The sequence below is a fragment of the Prunus persica genome, chromosome G1, assembly GCF_000346465.2.
Source record: "Prunus persica cultivar Lovell chromosome G1, Prunus_persica_NCBIv2, whole genome shotgun sequence".
Taxonomy (NCBI): Eukaryota; Viridiplantae; Streptophyta; class Magnoliopsida; order Rosales; family Rosaceae; genus Prunus; species Prunus persica.
In genome coordinates, this window is record NC_034009.1 from 18,718,844 (window position 1) to 18,740,022 (window position 21,179).

The 21,179-nt window shown below is 38.1% G+C and overlaps 2 protein-coding genes and 1 pseudogene across 2 annotated transcripts; all 3 read right to left on the reverse strand.

The window, feature by feature from the left end:
* Nucleotides 7,139-8,791, reverse strand: LOC18793907 (annotated as a pseudogene).
* Nucleotides 7,570-11,327, reverse strand: LOC18793165 (cell division cycle 20.2, cofactor of APC complex). Its single transcript, XM_007222039.2, has one exon. It carries the CDS (start codon nt 10,256-10,258, stop codon nt 8,912-8,914), a length of 1,347 nt encoding a protein of 448 aa, XP_007222101.1. The 5' UTR covers nt 10,259-11,327; the 3' UTR covers nt 7,570-8,911.
* On the reverse strand, nt 11,657-15,406 carry LOC18788615 (probable tRNA N6-adenosine threonylcarbamoyltransferase). The gene is made up of 5 exons (XM_007222208.2): nt 15,085-15,406; nt 14,374-14,953; nt 13,167-13,322; nt 12,615-12,983; nt 11,657-11,926 (listed from the first exon to the last, which is right to left on the reverse strand). The coding sequence occupies exons 2-4, from the start codon at nt 14,926-14,928 to the stop codon at nt 12,642-12,644; spliced, it is 1,053 nt and encodes a 350-aa protein (XP_007222270.1). The 5' UTR covers nt 14,929-14,953; nt 15,085-15,406; the 3' UTR covers nt 11,657-11,926; nt 12,615-12,641.

Here is a 21,179-nt window from a genome sequence, read left to right on the forward strand (position 1 = left end):
ACCAGACCGGACCATGCCCACCCCTAGTTCAGTCTACTTTTTGTATTAATAAAAAAAATGCCTCAATGACATCATAATTGTGTGTGTGAAAAATCTCCCTCCCTTGTAGTGAAATTAAAAAAAAATAAAAGGCAAATTGTACTTTACAAAACTTTATTTTCCCTATTTTATGTTTCTTCTACCCTCATTAAATTGCAGAAAATAATTACCATTATTTTTAATATTTACTATTTATTTTATAAATCAGTCTATCATTAATTTAAAAAAAGGGTAAAAATTAACAACTAAAAAAAACATTATTAGATAAGCCAGTAAATTATTTTCACAAGGTAGAGAAAATATTTATTATTTTAAAAGTAACTTTAGGTTTTAGCCACAGAAAAACTTTCACTTTTGGAAAAAGCAAAAACTTTTCCGAAAAAGACATTTAAACCAAAGACATGCAAATGTAAAGAATTCATTAGGAAATCCAAAAATAATAAGGGCATTTTTGTCCATTTTGGATTCTTTTAAAAATATTTCTCTCTCATTTGGCTTTTTCCAAAATGTCCCTTAAACTACATGAGATGGTAGATCCTAGCTAGCTAGAAATAATACCAAACAAAAAAAGAAGGCTCTAAGAACTCCATTAAACTATAATGCATTCCATAAACCAACTCAGAGTGAGAACTCATTATTTTATAACTTAAATATTTTTCTCAAAAAGGGCTAAGCACGAATTTGATCGAAGTATAAAGAAAAACAATAGCCTTCCTTTGATCCTCCGGGGAAGTCTTGAATATATTCCCATACTTCATTTCGGCAGGGGTCATTTGAGGGTTCTCTATGTAGAGCACAACAGCTTCATAGACAACAGAAGCTAAATCACTTGGCTTAACCAACATATTAAGCAACTCTAAAAGCCCTTTCGCCAGACAGATTAGGTCTCTTAACTCCCCACTCGCAGTAAACAACACACACTTGGTTTTTGTTTTTCTCACCAATTCTTGCATCAAACTAAGAAATCTCTTCAGGCCACTATGAAGAAGGTCTAGCATCAGCTTCAGCATTGAAGCTACCAAATTCTTCAATTGGACGATCGAATTACAGGCCGCATCCGTCCATTTACTCATCAGCTCCGTTGCTTTCGCTATAGTGTCGTCAATAACGCACTTAGATTTCACAAGGGCTTCTTTGAATTCCTCCGAAAAATTGTCGAAAAACCGCCTTGCTACGTTGAGAAGCTCCGTCGCCTTGTTTGACAAATACTGAAGAAAATCCTTGATTTTGGATGCAATCCATTGACAAGCTTCACCAATTTTCTCCATGACTACACCTCCGATCTTCGCCATAGAAAATATGTCCTTGTATTTTATTTGAAGTACTTTGTGATCTTACTTGAGAATCAAGTAATGTGCCCCTTGTATATATAGCAGTCTTAGTGGGCATGACAGTGTGGAAGCATCTATTAATTTCCTCAATAAAAAATTAGGTTTAATATCAAAAAAGCGTCCATATTTTGGTCATTCGTAGTCCTCAAGGTTCGTATGTGTGATCACAAATGGTCTTTGCTGTTAGGTTCTGTCAAACTCCGTTAGTGATGTTTTGTGACCCCTAGAAAAAAAACACATTAGGGACGTTTTGTGATACTAAGCCTAAAAAATTATTAATCAATTTAAGTGGACTGCTAATTTATTTTCTCTTGACGTAGAGAAGATGACGTATCATTATTATTCAATTTAAGTGGACTACTAATTCAGTTTCTCTAGTGGAGAATATGAGAAGTTGCAACTAGGTTGTCCCTCGGCTAAGCACATGGCCAATGAATAAAAGCATCGCGAATAAATTAATCTTTACCTGATCAATAATATATTGTCTTTTCATTTTATTTAGAATCTGCTTTAGTTGGGTACCAGTTGAAGCATTTGGAGGGTGCTGGAGGTGAATAAATTCCCCATTGTGGTATATGGTGCTAACGCTACCCTGATACCGTGGGCGATTTATCCCAGATAAGAAGTGAGATCATCAATTCCTTTTCTTTGCATTTGGGTAGTGATTGTTGCGATAATTATATAATTAGTAGAGAATTAGGACAAAGTCTAACTTACCTTATTTATCTTTCTGTAAACTCTGAATTAACAAACAATAGTTTATACGTTGTTTACCCAGTCAAGTTCAAAGGTTGCTCTTACATCTTTGTAAGCTACTCGGATGCTACAATTATTTAAGAAGATTTGGCTTTTTGGTTCAGTTGAATGCACTAGGGATCTTTCTGACGTAAATTCTAAGAAGTGCCTAAATATTGCCAAAAACGAACTTCTAGTTCATAGTCATGGATTTAGAGCGAGCCCAGCACAGGACCCAAACCGGGTGAAAGGGCCCCTAGGCGAGCCCGAAGTCGCTCCAGCGCGAGGAAGACAGCCCGGGCAGCAGCTGGGTCCCACGAGCCCGGGCAGGCCCAAGGGCAACTTCAGCTTCGGCTTGAGGCCGAGTTGGATGACGTAATGCTGACGTCAGCGCACGCGGAATTTAAATTTTTTTACCGTTGGCGCGTGAATTACACGCGCCAACGGTAAAAAAAATTTAAACTCCGCGCGCTGACGTCAGCCCTGACAGCAACCAACGGTAAAAAGCCACGTGTCGCGCCAGGGACGCTCCAATGGATTTTTTTCCAGAAATCCTACGGTCCTCCTTTTTTTTGCTAAAAAATTGCAAAAAAATTCTGAAATTTTTTTAAAAAAATACCAAAAAATTCTGTATTTTTTCCCTATAAATACTTAACCATTTTATTTACTTTCCACACAAAATCTTCATACAATTCTTCTCCATCCCCAATATTTTTTACTCTCCACTCACATTATTCACTTTCCTCACCAATTCTCCACACAAACTATTCTCCTTCCAATATTTCTTACTCTTCACTCACATTTTTCACTTCCCACACTAATTCTCCATACAAACTCTTTTCCTTCCAATATTTTTTATCCTCCACTCACATTTTTATACTACTTTCCATTTGTATTAAAAACAAAAAAACAAATGGCATCTTCTGTCGAAACCAGGGGTTCGTGGTCAACTCAAGAAGATATTGCGTTGTGTCACTCTTGGGTGAACATTAGTCATGACCCTATCACGGGCAATGAGATGAAGTTCCATCATATGTGGAGCAAAATTCATGGAGAATTTTGTCAAAGATCGGGTTCCATTCGGACCGAAATGGCGTTGTCTAGTAGATGGAAACTTCTGAATAAAGAGTTAGGCAAATGGAGAAATGCCTTGACAAAAGCAAGGGAGAACATTCGAAGCGGTCAAAATCTATCCGATGAGGTAAAATATTTATAATACCATTTTCATCAATTTAATGTAACTTTTTTTTTTGGCATATTCTATTTCTTTTTCTTGCATAATTTTTTTTTTCTTTTTACATGTCCAATTTGTCTATATTTTCTTGCATAATTAATTTTATTGTTGCATTTCAAATTAGTATAATTTTCTTGCATAATAATTTTTTTTTCTTGCACTTTCAATTATTTATTTTTAATAGATCATACAAGCACAAATGTGGTTCGGTGCCATGGGGCAAGGCAAAAAAAGTTTCGTGTATTTCCAATGTTGGGAAGTTGTGAAGGATTGTTCGAGATTCAAAATTATTCCCACCGGTCCTTCGGTTGTGTTGAATGAGACGCCACTCTACGATTCACCATCAACCGATTCGCCATTGGACTCCCCAATAGAAACGGAGTCACCACTCCCACGTCCGCCGAGACCGATTGGGAGAAAGGCGGCAAAGGCCAAGAGAGGGGGCACTTCGAACAATGAATGTATACAATTATTGGAGCAAATAGCTAAGAACACCTCACTAAGAATTGAGAGAGACTTGAAAAGAGATGAAGTGGACAAGGCACGAGAGGAAACATTTGCAATTCAACAGCAGCATGCACAAGAAAAAGACATGGATGATAAAGAGATGAAAATCATGGCCATGGATACGAGCCATATATCTCCTGAAACAAAGGCATATTGGAAGCATAGACGAAGGGATGTGATGAGAAGAAGACTTTTCCATGACGACGGACCTAGCAATACGGATTGGTTAAATGATGAAAACCATTAGGTTGTATTGAAACACCTTTGCCATATGTTGTATTGTTGTATTGTTGTATTATCCTTTAATTTGTTGTATTGTTGTATTGTTGTATTATCCTTTAATTTGTTGTATTGTTTCCTTTTCATTAAATAAACAAAGCATTAAATAATATAACTATTTATTAAAAACATTTGAGCATCAAAACAAAGATTAATTAAAATCAAACCTTAATTTATTGTAAACAACACACAAAACAAACCATACACAAAAGCATAATAATAATAAAAAATAAAGCATTAATTCCAATAAAACAACACACACAAAATAAAGCATAATAAAAAACAAAGCATAATTCCAAACAAAGCACTAATCTTGACTTCATCCATTGTGATTGCCTTTCATCTCCCACAAATGCTCGATCAAGTCAACTTGACGTCTCTCGTGAACATATGAAGATTGCATTTCTTCATAACGATCAATCATGGGGTTGTTGAATCGACCATCCCGAACTAACTGTTCGGGCTCTATTGGTAGTCCATTTGGTCCCATCGGCCTTTCATATATTCTTGTCAATGCAGTGTTCATGGGATCGGGTTCAAACACCTCTGGAGCATCGTAGTCATACTCATCCTCCACAATCATGTTGTGGAGGATGATGCAAGTCATCATAATACTCCTCAGTACCTCTTTGTCTAGCATCCGAGCAGCACCCCTGATAATTGCCCAACGAGCTTGCAAGATACCAAAACACATTTCCACGTCTTTCCTGTAACCTTCTTGAAAGGAAGCAAAGCTTCTTTCCTTCTCGGATTGGGGATTCGGAATTGTTTTCACGAATGTCGTCCACCTAGGATAAATTCCGTCGGCAAGGTAGTACGCACCAGAGTATACGGTATTGTTGATTTGGTACGTGACCTGGGGGGAATGACCTCGCAATACCTCGTCAAACACCGGGGATTGACCAAGGACATTCAGGTCATTCTGAGATCCGGCAACCCCAAAGAAGGCATGCCAAACCCAACAGTCGAATGAAGCTACGGCCTCCAAGATTATACTTTTTTGGCCCTTTCGATTCCCGTAGTCTCCTTGCCAAGTAGTAGGACAATTCTTCCACTGCCAGTGCATGCAATCAATGCTTCCAATCATGCCTGGGAAACCTCGAGCCTCTGCTTTTTGTAGCAACCTTTGCAGGTCCCTCGACGTGGGTTTGCGAAGGTACTCCCTCGTGTACAAATTTTCCACTGCATCACAGAATCTCACCAAACACTCTAGGATAGTTGATTTTCCCATCCTTGCAATCTCATCCACCTGCTCTGCAGATGCCCCATAAGCAAGCATCTGCAAAGCAGCTGTAAGTTTTTGCTCTGGGATAAGACCCAAAACTCTAATAGCATCATGCTTTTGAATGAAGTATGTGTCGTAATTACAAATATCATGCATGATTTTTTGAAACAAATGTGGTTGCATTCTATATCTCTCTCGAAACTTATGAGCAGGATATAACGAATTTGGGATAAAGTAATCCTCCAAGAGATTCTTACCCCGAGACTCTCTACGTCTGTCCACATTTGGGGCACGAGGACGACGGTGTTGTCTTGATTGATTAAGCATACACACCGCTACTGCAAGCATTTGTTCTTCTTCTTCATCGGCGTCCCGATCTTCTTCAGCACGTCTACGCCGGATTTCTTCCCTTTCTTTCTGTTGCCTCTCTAACACCCTCCTCCAGTTTGACATTGAGAGTAGAATGTGTTTTGTAAAATCTGAGAAATGAAGGAATAGATAAGAGATGGTGTGAGAGGTATGAGGCCTCTGGTGTAGTTTTATAGAGGGATTCATAAGATAGAGATGACACGTGGCACAATTTTAGATGATGAAAATCTTATCTGAAATCTGAGATTATAATTTTAAAAAAAATATCTGAAAATCTTATCTGACAGAGATGACACGTGGCACAATTTTAGAGGGTGAAAATCTTATCTGAAATATGAGATTATAATTTTTTTAAAATATCTGAAAATCTTATCTGACATGGGACACGTGGTACAATTTTAGAGGGTGAAAATGTTATATGAAATCTGAGATTATAATTTTTTTTAATGAATATCCGAAAATTTTATCTGGAATAAGACACGTGGCAATCGAGATTCTTATCCGAAAATCTTTTATGAAAACAATGGACACGTGACAACCAAAAATATTATCCAAAAATTTAATTACAAAAGATTATCAAAATTAATGGTTTAAAGTATTAAAAAAAAATAGGAAATAAAGTACAATGAATAGTATTTGCCCTAGACTTGCCCTAGACTTAGCCCTCATGGGTGGAACCACAAATGGCAAGGCTGCCACTATTCATGTGAATAGTGACAGCCCTTGCTTGCCCTTGCCTTAGACTTTGCCCTTATGAGTGAAGTTGCTCTTAGAGGTGGACGCATTATTTACGGGAGTTGTTATGTTAGATTTGAATCGTACCATTTTTATTAGCATTCCTTTGGTTCCTAAAATGGATTTTTACAAAAGGTCATTCCTAAGCTCATTCAAGGATATGGGATTTACTGACTCCCGTCGTAGTGTTTGGGAATAATGGGTATTAAGGTAACCAAAAATAGTTTTTAGGCTTGTTCCACTGTTTGGTGTGTACAATAGTTTTCGGGCCACACAAAATGTGTTCTATGAAAACATGCCACTAACAATGCGCATTTACTACAACCTTAATATATTATTTCTTACAACGAGAGCTAAACTACGTATAAAGTAACTCGTAATTATCAAACATTCAAGTTTATTCTATAGGAAACGTAAGACACCCTTGCTATATAGAAAGTCTGAACGTACGCATCCCCCTACTGGTTCCTCCTAAATGTAGGGATAATTATACACAAGAATGTTTGAAATAGTTCATGAATAAAATGCTGGAATAAGGCTTCAAATTCAAGATATTGAATTAGTCTGGTTTTGCCATTGTTGGTCATCTTTCTGACGCCTTTCTCTCTCTTTTGTTTCTTTTTATTCGGAAGAGAATTATCACTAGGCTATGAGTTAGCAGTGAATCAAGAACAACCACATGGGAATCAAGAATAAAAAGGAACTTTCAACCCAAACAAAAATCCAACAGAAGAATTCAAGTAATATAATTTGTTCACGTATTCCGATAATTGTTTCATTGAATTGATGCATCAAGTAAATTAAAGACCAGCAGAATCAAGCTTCTTCTACACCAGGTAAATTGGTAATGGCTGCAATCTTCATATAATGAGGTTCAATGGCTACAACTTTTATCATACAGCTAAAACAACTAGCTGCTGCTGCACACACCGTCATTTAAAGTTCAAAATTGTTAACATATACCAAAGTCTGTTTTATGAAAAGATTGCTCATATCTAATCTTGTAAATAGGAAGGAGGTAAGAACTTGTACCTCATTAGTCATCAACTAAGCAACATTTAATTACCATCTTGGCTGAAATCAGTACTAAAATTAAAGCAATCAACGAACCCAAATTAGAGAAACTGCGATTATCACTTTATATCTTGTGTTGTGGAACTATACATGTATTTATAAATATAAAAAATCAACTCCCGACCATCATGGATTCATACATTTCAAATTCACCATATACAGACCAAAACAGAACATATTGGCAGCATTTTAAATTTCAGAAAAGTTTAAAAAAAGTACAAGAAATTAACAAACAGTCTCAAATGCAAGCGGGAAGAAAACTCCAAATCAGATTTCTTCAATTTTAATAAGATCTATGAACAGTTACCATGTGAAATATATGGCAACTCAATCCTTTTTCTAAAACTAGAGGCCATCTTAGGCAAAAAGGAAGAGGACCATTTCACCTTAAATAAGATTTGACTGAACTACTCTAGTAGAAGAAAATGATGAATCATATAAATTCAGATATCAGAATTATCATTTTTCAGACCTTGCATGTTAAATCTCTCTTCTTGCTTAGATTGTTGCATCTTTATGATATAAGTTCAGATATGAGAATTATCATTTTTCAGACCTTGCATGTTAAATCTCTCTTCTTGCTTAGATTGTTGCATCTTTATGATAATATCTTAAAAGGATTCCACAGAAAAAATAGAAAAAGAAAGCATGAATGCCCAATTTCAACTTCTACTCTTTCAATGGAACAAAACATACCACATTCAAATACCTGCTCAATGTTATATCCAGGACTTGGATCATTGGAGAGTGTTAGTACCCTGTCGAATGTGGCAAGCAACTTCCAACAGCATATCAATGGTCTCTCCAAAGATTCAACACCTCCCGTCACTATATGCAATTACCTGTGTGTTCCCACACTGACATACAACACAACAGGATCATATGCACCTGTCACAATCCTTCCCATCTCAATATGTGCACTGCAATGATTAACTGCAACAATGGGCTTCTTCCAAAGCTATGAAAGAACCCCAACAACAATGGCAGCAACTTGTAATGGTGCTCCCATGCCAGGACCCTTGGTGTAACAAAGGCAATAAATTTCCTTGGGCGTTATTTGGGCAGTTTCCAAAGCAGATTTAATCAGCGGGTGAATGAGTTGGAGATGGTGCGGTGCAGTTTCGAGGGAAGGAGCCCTTGGCCGTGAGGGGTAATGTATGTGGTGAGCGAGTTCGACAAAATTGTTACCCCAACACCAATCTTGTTGGCTGAACCCTCAAACCCTAGAGCTATCATCTTCTTCATTCTTGTAGAAGGCACACTGTGTAAATCAAAAGGAAATTCAAACAAAGTCCAAAATATTCGACTCACAAATACTTTTTATGAACCTTGTCTGCAATATATTCTGGGTGGCTTAATTTCCATGGAACTGGCAAAGTTTGATCAGTGGATACGATTCAAATGGGCAAAAGGCTCAGGATCAGCTTTGGGAGCTGGTTTAACCTCCTTAGGGTCTCCAAAAGCATTCCATAACTTCAGTGTTTCATGAGCTGCTGATGCTACTGTGCAACCATTTGGGCTCTGAGCCATATAAAGGACTGTAGAAGTATGACCAGTGAGTTCTGCAATTCTAAACATTGATGGGTATTTCCAAAGAGTAAGCTGATTCTGAGAAAACCCATGTGCGCTAAGCAGCTCTCGTTCATTCATATTCCACAGCAAAGCACAAACCTCAGAGCCAGTGTCAACAGAGTTCAGGCATGCACCTGTGTGAGTGTTCCAGAACTTTATGCACCCATCATCATTCCCACCTCCACCAGAAGCTAGCAAATTTCTCTGGAAAGGACACCAAGCAAGGGCTTTTACAGCAGCTGTATGGTCTTGAAGCCTGTGAAGCCACCGTGTTCGTGAATATGATCTGTTGTCCCATATATGGAGCAGGTTATCATTTCCTCCACTTGCTAATTGCTGGCCCGAAGCCGACCATTTAAGCCCACAAACTTCTTGCTCATGTCCTCTGTATGTCTCAACAACAATGTGGGATCCAATTCTTACATCATTGTTAACGATGCGGCCATCCATTCCTCCAGTTGTAAGAATGTGATTGTTCCATGCCAGTGAGCCTACTCCCGATAGGTGGCAACCTCTCAAGGTTATCACATGAGAACTGGCAGCTGTATCCCATAGCTCTACTTCGGAATTGTTCAGTCCAATGGCAATCTGGCGTCCATCAATAGCCCAGTTGACGCTGGTAACAGGTCCCCTTTCATCCTCAAATGTGGCCAGTTCCCAAGTAGAATCATCTGTAGCATCCCACAAATAAACTTTGTTTGCAAGAGCTATTGCAAGAACATTGGAGCTTCCCCAATCCAACAAATTAAGGTAGTAATCATCTATAAGGTCGGGAGCATCAAGTGTTCTGTCTGCACTTTGAGAAATATATCTTCTTCGTGCCTTTGGGGGGTTTGATTCAGTAGGTTTATCTGAAGAGAAGTTGCTTGGGAAGAGCTCTACAGGGGGAGGAGTCTTGTTCTTGAAAGCAAGAATTCTACTGCGGTTCATGTTCATGGCCTCAGCCAACTGCTTCCGATAGCCTACTCCATATCTAGGTGGGTTTTCCTTACCTTTCCTAGTACTACTACCCTGATGAGTAAGCATGTAAAATGCATAATCAAAGTCCATGGCGGACCGGTTTGGTATGAACCGGTCCCAATTTTCTCGGGAATTCCTTTTCTGAAGAAGCTGTTGTTCAAGAGGGCACCACCTAGACTGCGACCTCAAGGTACTCATTGTTACATTTGCAAATATGAAACCCAAAAATTAAAAATTAAAAAACACAGAATATGAGAGACACAGACAAATAAACAGGGAGAGAGAGCAGTCAAAAATCAATATAATTGAAGCAGATTTTCCTTCAGAACAACCAAAATCATATGCAAACTTCAAAAACCAACTAAGATCCTGTAGAAACCCTAAGAAATCAAACTTCAAAAAAAAAAAACAGAGAATATGAGAGACACAAATAAATAAACAGAGAGAGCAGTCGAAAATCAGTATAATTGAAGCACAACCAAAAGCATAGACAAACTTCACAAACCAACTAAGCTCCCGTAGAAACCCTAAATGAAATCAAATTTAACTAAAGGCAATAGAAACGCAGACAGGGCTCAGATATTGTCAATTCAAAATTTTAGCAGAAAAATATACACACAAAAAAACTGAGTCTAACTAACCGAATTATCGATACGACGGGACCTAAATTGCCTCCGAACAAAGCATTCAGCTGAGGCTTTCGATTGGTTTCTTCGTCTGCCCACACTCACCGATGCTCAATCAATTCCACCTCAATTGTTAGCCCAAAGCGGAATCGTAATGTATTCTCAGAGATCGAATCGAAGAAAATTGAACTCGGGTTTGATGCTCAAAGATGTATATATATGTACGTTCGACGCGTAGAATACGCATGGAATACGCGTATCCCATTAGTGGAATACGCGTATTTCACGCGTATTCCACGAGTGAAATACGCGTACTCGACGCGTATCAGCTTGATAGCTACGACCGGCGACAACCTCTCTCTCTCTCCCTCCCTCTCTCCTAGATGAGTTTTGCTATTTGATTACAGGTTGAAAGAAAAATGGTTAGAAAACAAGAAGCAGACTTACGATCTGGGTTGCTGATTTTATGAAGGTTTTTTTTTTTTTGGTGGTCTGAACATCATCACTGCACATGTCATGCCTTCGATTATTTCTTCATTCCCGATCCTGAAATTAGTATTTTTATCAATGTTGGAGAGTGGAATTAGATGGTATGAATGCTTAAACTGTTGAAAATAATTAAAGGCTAAAAAAAAAAAGATTTTCTATTATTTCAATCAAACCCAATTAATCTAGTTAGTTTCATACTTAATTTACTCGTGTAGGCATTTTTGAACATTTAATTCAAGTGATGGATATAAATAGGTGCTCGTACATAAACGTAATGAGAAAAATGAAATTTTGAGATGATAAAAACAGAAAAACAGGACTCGTTGCACGAGGTTTCTCATATAGACCTAGAATCGATTAGGAGAATACATTCAGAGCTCCATTTTGGAAGAGTTTACTGTTTATTGATCTAATTTTGGTGAATTTGATAATACATCTGTCACTAATTTTAACTTAAATTTGCAGAAAATAGAAGAAATTGTAGTAAGAATTCTTGCAAACTAAAATATTCAAAAGTACCTGTAATATATTCAAGTTCAAAGTACAACCGTAGTACGAGCTAAAGCCCAACAAAACAGTATCAATACACTGATGATATTATGTGCTTCTTGGCCTCGGAAAATCATTCCAATCAAAGTTAATAAGGCTTGAAAGGACTTTAGCCTTGCCTGATAAACCTAATAAAAAACAATACATTAATCTACAGAGCCAAATAGAGATCGAATTGAGGTTGATGCATACAGGCTTGAACCTGTCAATTGGAAAACATGAAAACATTGTAAGCAAAGCAAAGAGGATTTCATTTCACATATATATGTTTTTTTAACATTCGTTTAAGGAAAAGAAAGATCTCTTCAAACTATCTTTCAAGTGTAAGGGAGAAAAATAAATATTGTCTTCTAATCTAACCATTTTTCTTCCTCAGTCATCAAACAATCCTCTATGAGGAAGTTATGTGAAGTACTTCACAACTCATGTGGAATGAAGAAATAGGCCATGTGACAGACTAATTTGCAGCTGTTTTCAATATGAAGTTTGATGCAGGAGCAGCAGGACAGAAGCTTATATACATGCATACACATATAGACATACGCAGAAAAACACACACACACATAAACACGTGCTCACACATTAACATACTGTTATTTTGATTTGTGTCTTTTAGTGTTATTTAATTGGATTTTCCTTTTGGGAAAAGAAACACAAAGACAAACTTTATTGATAAAAAGAAGAAAAATTACAGGCATGGACAAGATAAGTACTCCTTAGGTGCTTAAAGCAGGAAAAGATATAAAAATGAATATGAACGATGTATTCCTTAGGCAAAGGCTTAGACAATCATACTAAACAGTCTTTACATAGTTCAATGGTCGGAAACTCAAAGCTAATTACTCATGCAAATATCTTCCCAGTGTCTTTCTGTACAAGAAACACCATACCTCAAGAATTATAAGATTTAGGTAGTCTCATCCATGAAGCCGTTTAAGTTTTTCTGACTCCTCTTTTAGTCTCCAGATTGCTTCCACTTCATCAGTTCGGAAACGTTGCGTAAAAGTAGATTCCTCAAACAGAGTTGATGCGCCATGAACAAAAGCAAGAAGACCAGTATAAGCAATCATGGCACCGTTATCAATACAATACCTATCATCAGTTGCAAACAACCTTCCACCCCGTTCAGAGCACATAGTTCTCATCATCTCTTGCAAGCGTTCATTGCAACCTACACCGCCAACAATAAGGACATCTTTCTTGTCACAATGTGCCATTGCACGCTCCGTTATCTCCACAAGCATTGCAAACACATTTTCCTGAACCAAATTAATAAAATTAAATAAATCATGTAAGTAGTCCATCATTACAGTCATCATTCTTCATCTTTTGCTTGCAGAGAGTTTATTAAATTGGAAATTCTTTGTCGCTCTTTTTTCCTGATAAGTCCCATTTGCTGAAACCTATTTTCCCATCAAAATAGCTTTGATTCCAAAGTTTACCTGGAGTGAGTAGCATAGATCTGCAGGGGTGCACTCGCTATTCTTGAGCTTCTCCACAGCAGTGGCTTCAATGTAGCTCAAAATTCCACTAAAAGACACATCCATCCCTTTCACAGCATAAGGAAGGTCTATATACTGTTCTCCTTTCTTTGCAAGCTGGGAGGGGAAGGAATCACACAAGTCATGATGGAAGCACTTCCACAAAATATTCAACTAAAGCACGGGATAGAAACGTAGCTCAAATCAAACAATAAGAATAATAGTGGTAATAATGATGACACTAATGATGATGATAATTCAACTTCAAGAGTTATTACATATGGATTTCTTATGCCCATTCAGTGCAATAAGATTGACTGCATCACCTGATCACCCTATAATTTGGCAAACTATATGACTCTAGTTTATAGAGATGACTATGAGTTTGAAACCGCCTGTAAACATTATGGAACTAAAAATGTATTAAAAAGATAATCAACTACCCAACCATGATGGGTTCACACACTTCAAATTGATTCACCATATACAGGAATGCAATAGGCCACCCACAATAGAATATATAGAAATCACATTGGCAACATTTTAAATTTCAAAAAATGTTCATAAAAAAAAGTACAGAAATTAACAACCAACATTCTCACAGTGCAAGCAGGAAGAAAACTCCAAATCAGATTTCTTCAATTTTAATAAGATCTATGAACAGGTACCATGTGAAATAGATCATACAAAATATGGCCACTCAACCTCTTCTCTAAAACTAGAGGCCACTTACGCAAAAAGGAAGAGGGAAGCCATTTCACCTTCTATCTAAATAAATGCCACTAGCTCCCATATGATACACTTTTCCTGTTTCGTTTTCTTTTTGGGGTCACAATAAGATTTTTCTGAACTACTCTAGTAGAAGAAAATGCTGAATCATATAAGGTCAAATATTAGAATTATCCTTTTTCAGACCTTGCATGTTAAATCTCTCTTGTTGCCAGATTGTTGCGTCTTTATGATTAAGAAATCAAATTCAGTCCAGCCCAAGTTAAACTCCAACATAGTAACAAGTAAGAACAGCTAGTTCTCAGATTTCTTGGAAAAAGAAAGGAAATCTTGATAAGATAACAACTTAAAAGGATTCCACAGAAAAAGAAAAGCATCCATGAATGCCAATTTCAACCTCCACTGATTCAATGGAACAAAACATACCACATTCAAATACCTGCTCAATGTTATATCCAGGGCTTGGGTCATTGGAGAGTGTTAATACCCTGGCGAACCGATCCAAGCAATTTCCAACAGCGATATCAATGGTCTCTCCAAAGATTCGATACCTCCCTTCACTGTATGCAATTACCTGTGTGTTCCCACCACTGACATACAACACAACAGGATCATCTGCACCTGTCACAATCCTTCCCATCTCAATATGTGCAACGCAATGATTAACTGCAACAATGGGCTTCTTCCAAAGCTGTGAAAGAACCCTAACAACAATAGCAGCAACTTGTAATGGTGCTCCCATGCCAGGACCCTTGGTGTAACAAAGGCAATCAATTTCCTTGGGCGTTATTTGGGCAGTTTCCAGAGCAGATTTAATCAGGGGGAGAATGTGTTGGAGATGGTGTTGTGCAGTTTCGCGGGGAAGGAACCCTTGGCCGGGAGGGGTAATGTATGTGTGGCGTGGGTTTGACAAAATTGTGCCATCTAAGGTGACAACCCCAACGCCAATCTTGTTGGCTGAACCCTCAAACCCTAGAGCTATCATCTTCTTCATTTTTGTAGAAGAACTCAGGCACACCCTGTAAATCAAAAGCAAATTCAAACAAAGTCCAACATATATATGCAATTTCAAGCCCAAATAGAGACACTAAAATGCCAAAATTATTTTCAAATACATTTGTATATGTAGATACACGAAATAAACCTTCACCTTTCAGAAATTAACAGGCACTGTTTTTCAGAAACACGTACACTCCTTTGACCGAAACTGAACTGACGATACAGCAAGTCAATGTGAAAAAGAACTTATCTTCCAAAAATATCCCAAAATTGTAAACAAACAAAAACAATGCAACCTAATGAGCCAGAACGATAAAAGATTAAAAGGATATTGCCCTACAAATCAAAAGGAAGGAGGAAAGGATATAAAGGAGGTCCCAACACTGAGGGAACACAGGGTGTGTCAATCCGACAACGTGGAAGCGCTTTTGGGCAAACCTATGGAGTCGCAAGGGATTAGTGAGACGAAGCGTGACGACAGACAGAAGAAATGCTAAAAAGAAGGGATATGGAATGTGCCTAGGCAAATCGGTGTGGCCCAAAAAGGATAATCACAGTGGGCCGAAAGAGAAAAATATTTTCCTTGGGTCTAATGATGCACCCAAATGTTACAGTGACGGTGGGACCTATTATGCAAACAGTGAGGGCTTGTTTTGGGCCTTCAATATCTGATTTTTGTTGTAAAATGAACGATATATGCAGAAATATTGAACTGCACGTGCAGTAAATGAGACACAATATTTAATGAGATTCAGTCATGCCTATGTCTTCGGACAGCAGCATCATTAACTTTTCCACTATGTAAAATAATAGGGCTACAACTTTAGTGTTTACAATCTCTGTGGCTCACTAATTTTTCTCTCTTGGAGAATTTATCTCTACTCTCTTTTCTCTCCTCTCACTTTCCTTTCTTTCTTCCTTCCTCTCTGCCTAGGCTCTCATTTTCTTCTCTAATGGCTGGTTATAGAAAGAATTCATGTGGGTACTCACTCAAAAGTCTTTGACTTCACATGGGTGTTGGCAGACAAGCTTCACCATTATTTTCATTATTTTCTTTATGTGGGCGCCACCACATTCTTTATAACACTCTCCCTTGGAGACCACAAGTAACATATTGTTGCCTCAATAAAATCTTGCTAGAAGGAAACTCAGTGAGGTAGAAAACTGATGGAAGGAATAAGAGTGCATTAATCAATGTAGCATACTTCTGGATGCTCCCCCTGATATCTTCAAAACTATCTTTTTGGAGGGAAAATCTTTCGGAGTGAGTGGAGAATGTAGCCATAAAAAATTCTTTAGTTGAGTAAGTAAATATATTTCCAATGAGCGATCTCTATGTAAATCACATAAATTTCCAGAGTTTGCTATTCAACAAAACCTGGGCTATTTGTAAATTCACTTTAGTTTAATAAGCTCGTATATGATGTTATGCAGAGATAGAATCAAATATGCCTCACATCATCATAAGCTCGTATATGATGTTATGCAGAGATAGAATCAAATATGCCTCACATCATCCCAAAGTGGTGGTGATGGAGCTGAACTTTATCTGAAAAATACAATGTCCGGTGTAGTATACTTCCAAAAAATCATTTAAGTGCCCAACGAATAACCCACATAAAAATGCTTAAATACTTTCTTAGTATTTCTTGACACATTATATAGCTTTATACGCAACTATTTGTTCTGCTTAAACATCTTTAGGGAATCGCTTCTGGCAATATGCTTCCATGCATTTAATAACCCTTAAAGATAGCATGTTGGTCTTCGCAAATGTGCAAAAAGACGGCACGATTGCATCCGTAAATATGGAGAACCTCAACATTCCTTGTTTCTACAAGAAACATTGTGTCATATAAAGTGAGTATATTATTCTTTATTCCAAACACCCATATATAACCTTCAAGGTTAACATCTTTCGGGGTTTGTACTATGGATTTGTTCTTTCATGTTCATTCTTATATGTTATGGAATTGCCTCTTTCCATTTTGGCCAATGATTTTGTCCAATGATTTTGTCGACATTTAATAATAGAATGTGGTTCCAATCAACACAGCCCACTGATGATTTGAGTAGCCACTCTAAAACCAAAAATTGTCATTCATCAATTCGTGATCCCATCATTCTCATGTGCATGCGCATGCATCAATTATAAGTATTTCTTTGCTTTTGGGTACCCAAGCCACTTCAAGGACTTTTTGTAACACCTCGACTCCAAATTTAATTCATATTTTAAATTATTTAAAGTGAAATTACGAATTTACCCTTGGGATAGGGGTAAATTGGTCGTTTTCTTATCCGAAAAGATTTTGGGATCACGACTGGTATTTTTGGATAAGTTGTACTGAGACGAATTCATAGACATGCGGTAGGCTTGAATCGGAATTGGAACGAAGATTTGGCGATCAAAAGTAATTTAGTGGCAAACTTGTAATTATTTCGAAAAGAGTTAGAGTAAAAATATGATTTTTTTCACTTTTACGTCACTCTCTCTCTCTCTCTCTCTCTCTCTCCCATTTAGCCTCTAGATCACAAATCTTTTGCTCTGCTGCTTCAAGCCTTGTCGTAGACCGAACAATTCCGACATACTTCCACATGATTGATTGCACTTCTTTTCTTATTTCCCTGGTCATTGTCAAAATTTTGTTGATGACATTGCTCTCAAGTGATCCAGCTTTCCCCGTCGGAAACCACAAATCCCGGCCACGATCTCGACTGGTTTGAACCGGTGAATCGCTGCCGTCGCGCCATCGTCTCTGCCGCCCAAACCCAGTGAATAAGGTGAGGTTTCTCATCCATTTTTTGAGCTCTAGCTGTTTTTGGGATAGGTTTGGATCGATTTGATGTGTAGAAATAATTTTGTAAACCTAGGTTTTGGCCGAATTTCAAAGTGAAATTTCGGCCAGTTGCCATCCGAATTGGACCTCCCCGTAGTTGAATGATGTGATCCTGACCTTGAGTAGAAGCTAGGGTAGGAAGGGTGAGCTCAAGTGTGGAGTCTTTCCGTCATCGAAATTTACTCTACACACCCACGTGTTGCCGGCGCGTGTGGCAGCTCGTGGGCAAGGGTGGTGAAGTTGCACTTTGTCTCGATGAGATCCTTAGGTTGTCACGAGTGCGTAGGATTTTGCGGATCTCAATTCGGACGTCATTTGACTATCGAATGAATTTTTGCATATTGTGCGTTATCCGAGTTCGATAGGTTCTGACCGTTGGATCTTTTTCCAATTAAAATATGTTGTTCTAGGTATTCCTAGGACCGTGTAGGACTTCACGGATCATGAATCGGAGCCTCGGATGTTCCGATTCAATAATTCAAAGTTTGTGAACTAGCGATAACCGTACAATCGTGAGTGATTCCTAAACCTGTAACCAGACCTTAGGATACCTCCTTCAACGTACACGTACTAGGAATTTGGGGATTTAAGTATTTAATTTGTGATTTCCGCTTCGAAGTAATTTTATATTAATTAAGGGTTTGTATCTTGAAATAGGTGCTCCGACTGCACGTACTCAGTAGGCAGGACCCTCTTGCGGTCAGGCAGCGTGAGAATACTTGTGAGTGGACTTTGTTTTCAATCATTTGCATGGTTTTATTGATGAAATATTTATGCATAATGTTTTTAATTGTTTATTGAATATATTATATTCATGGGTTGAATTTGATGTTTGTATAGCGCTTTGGCAATATATTGTGGGTTTGGCATATTTGGGTATCGAGAGTATGTTTTATATGGATTTTGGGGAAGTTATATATATTGTCTATAGGTGGGATACTTGGGTTGTTGAGCTGAGTTGTGGAGGAATTTGAATATGAGTGGTTGTTGAGAGAAGTTGTATAATTACACTATATAAGTACCTTCCCCAGTGATTAGACTTCCCACACGTGGCGTTGGATGTTCCGGCGTGTGGGAAGAATAGGTTATTAGTCTCACATGCAGCGTTGGATGTTCTGGCTTGTGAGGTACTTTCCATACACGGCGTTGGATGTTCCGGCGTATGGGAAGACTCTGTATATTGTTTGGGATCATCACACATGGCGTTGGATGTTCCGGTGTGTGATGATCCAGTCTGCGCGCGTAAGACTTAGTATTGGAGCTACACATGGTGTTGGATGTTTTGGTGTGTAAGCTATGGAGTTTCGTCCCCCGATTGGACCACTCATACCTAGACGCAGGATAGCACATGAAAATCCTGCGGGCTAGTTAAACGATCCCTCGGTTGGATTGTTTCCTCGGTACCTAGGTAGTGTGATGAGTATATTGTGTATATATATATATATAGTTGTGAGAGTGAAGAAATTAGAGTTTATCAGTGGGTTGGCAGGAGCAGTAAGATTGTGAGAATGTGGTTTATAGATGAAGTGATTTGTGTTTTTAAAGAGTTTTTAATGAAATATATTTTTGAGCAATTAAATTATGAATTGTGAATCTGCATGTCTTGAGCATTAATTTTATATGGTGGGGTTGCTATGTTGTTTTAAATGCAAATCTTGTTTTTGTCCACTCACATATTTTCTGTTTTGCGCCCCCTAGTCAGTAGTCGCCCTAGAAAGCGTGCAAGTGGTGTACGAGGCTCGAACTGTGAACTTCTCTAGTTAGGATTTGAGTAATTTCTTCTACTCAACTGTTGTTGTAAACTAAATTCAGTAGATGCTCTGTTATCGCCTATGGTAGATTTTACTTGTGAGGCCGGAGGCCATTTAGTATGTTCTGTTGTATTATGAAAGCATGCTGCTGGTTGGGATTATTTTATGTATGTTGCAGGTTGAAATTTTTGTTGGGTTTGCTTAATTTACAGGGCAGACTCTGCCAAAATTTTGGTAGAGAGTCTCGGTTTTTAGTAAGTGGGTCCGGCATTGAGATGATGTCGGAATAAAGACGGGGTCCGCTTCGATTTTTGGGAAATTTCAGGGCCGGTCCTGTCACTTTTATTGTCTCTTTCCAGACAAACATCTCTTATAAGATGAACTATGTGAGAATATGGATCATAATCTCCAATGGAGTGTTATTTTATAGTAAGGCGTGAATAATCTCCATTCAAGGAGTTAGAACATTTAGAACCCATATATTTGTCATGCTAACTAAAACCAAAGTGCGGCATAACATGAAGATCGTAATCTCGAATTAAAAAAAAACTAAAGCTGTATAAGGCCAACAAAAACAAAAAAGAACAAATAAGAGCGTAAAGCCCACAAAAGGCAATAACCCTACGTAAGGCTAGAATCCTATATAAAACCTAAGACAAACAAGGAAATGATAGTTGTCACAAGCAAACCAAGACAATGAAACCTCAAAACATACATCACCCAAGCTTCACCAACAATACTGAAATTGAGCCCATTCAAACATCCAGAAGAAAGCATCCAGCAAACAGAGAATGAGAAATCGCATATCAACGCAAACATGGAACCATAACCAACAGACAAGAAGAAGGTGGTGCAAGTACCCAAGCTATAGCTCTACACACCTTCCATTAAATACACGTCAAAACGCGTTTAATGTTTGCAACTACAAGTTGAGGATAAAGCCAGATCAAAAGGGATATGTGGGAAAATAGGTGAGTAAGCAGAAAGGTCATGAGCAAGGTCGTCATGATAACCAAAATGAGATTTTTGAAACGAAAAAGCTCCTTCCAGTAAAGAACTGTCAAATGAATCCCCAACCCTGGACAATTCCATGAGGAGCTGTTTGGTATGCCTCACTATGCCTCACTAGACTGGATTGGATTACATAAGACTTGAAACCCATGTTTGGCAATGGAGAGAATTAACTTAAATGACATTATATTGTCCAACAATTGAAAAAAAAAAAAAAAAAACCAGATTCACATGTCTAATATAACGAGCTGGAAATTGGGTTCGCAAAATAGCACGCTCCCTATTTTGAACAGGCGAGTCCGGTTGATTTCCTTGTGGCTTGAATCAAAACCTCATCACCACAAACCCAAACGCCGGATAGGCAGAACCCAGTGCCCATGCCCCCCTTGGATTTCTTCTCCCCTATGACTACCACCCTCAAGCCATGCACAAATCTAACACAGAGAAGCCCAAGCCACTCGCAGAACATCTTTCTTCGCCATCCTAGCCACTAGCAGAACCCAAAACTATCTCTCTTCTCCATCTTAGTCCAATTCATAACAGTTCCAAAAAAATAAACCAAAAATAATGAACTAGAAACAGAGAGAAGAAAGAAGAAGAAAAGAAAAGAAAAAGAAACCTGGGTCTGCGTATGATGCTGCTCCTAT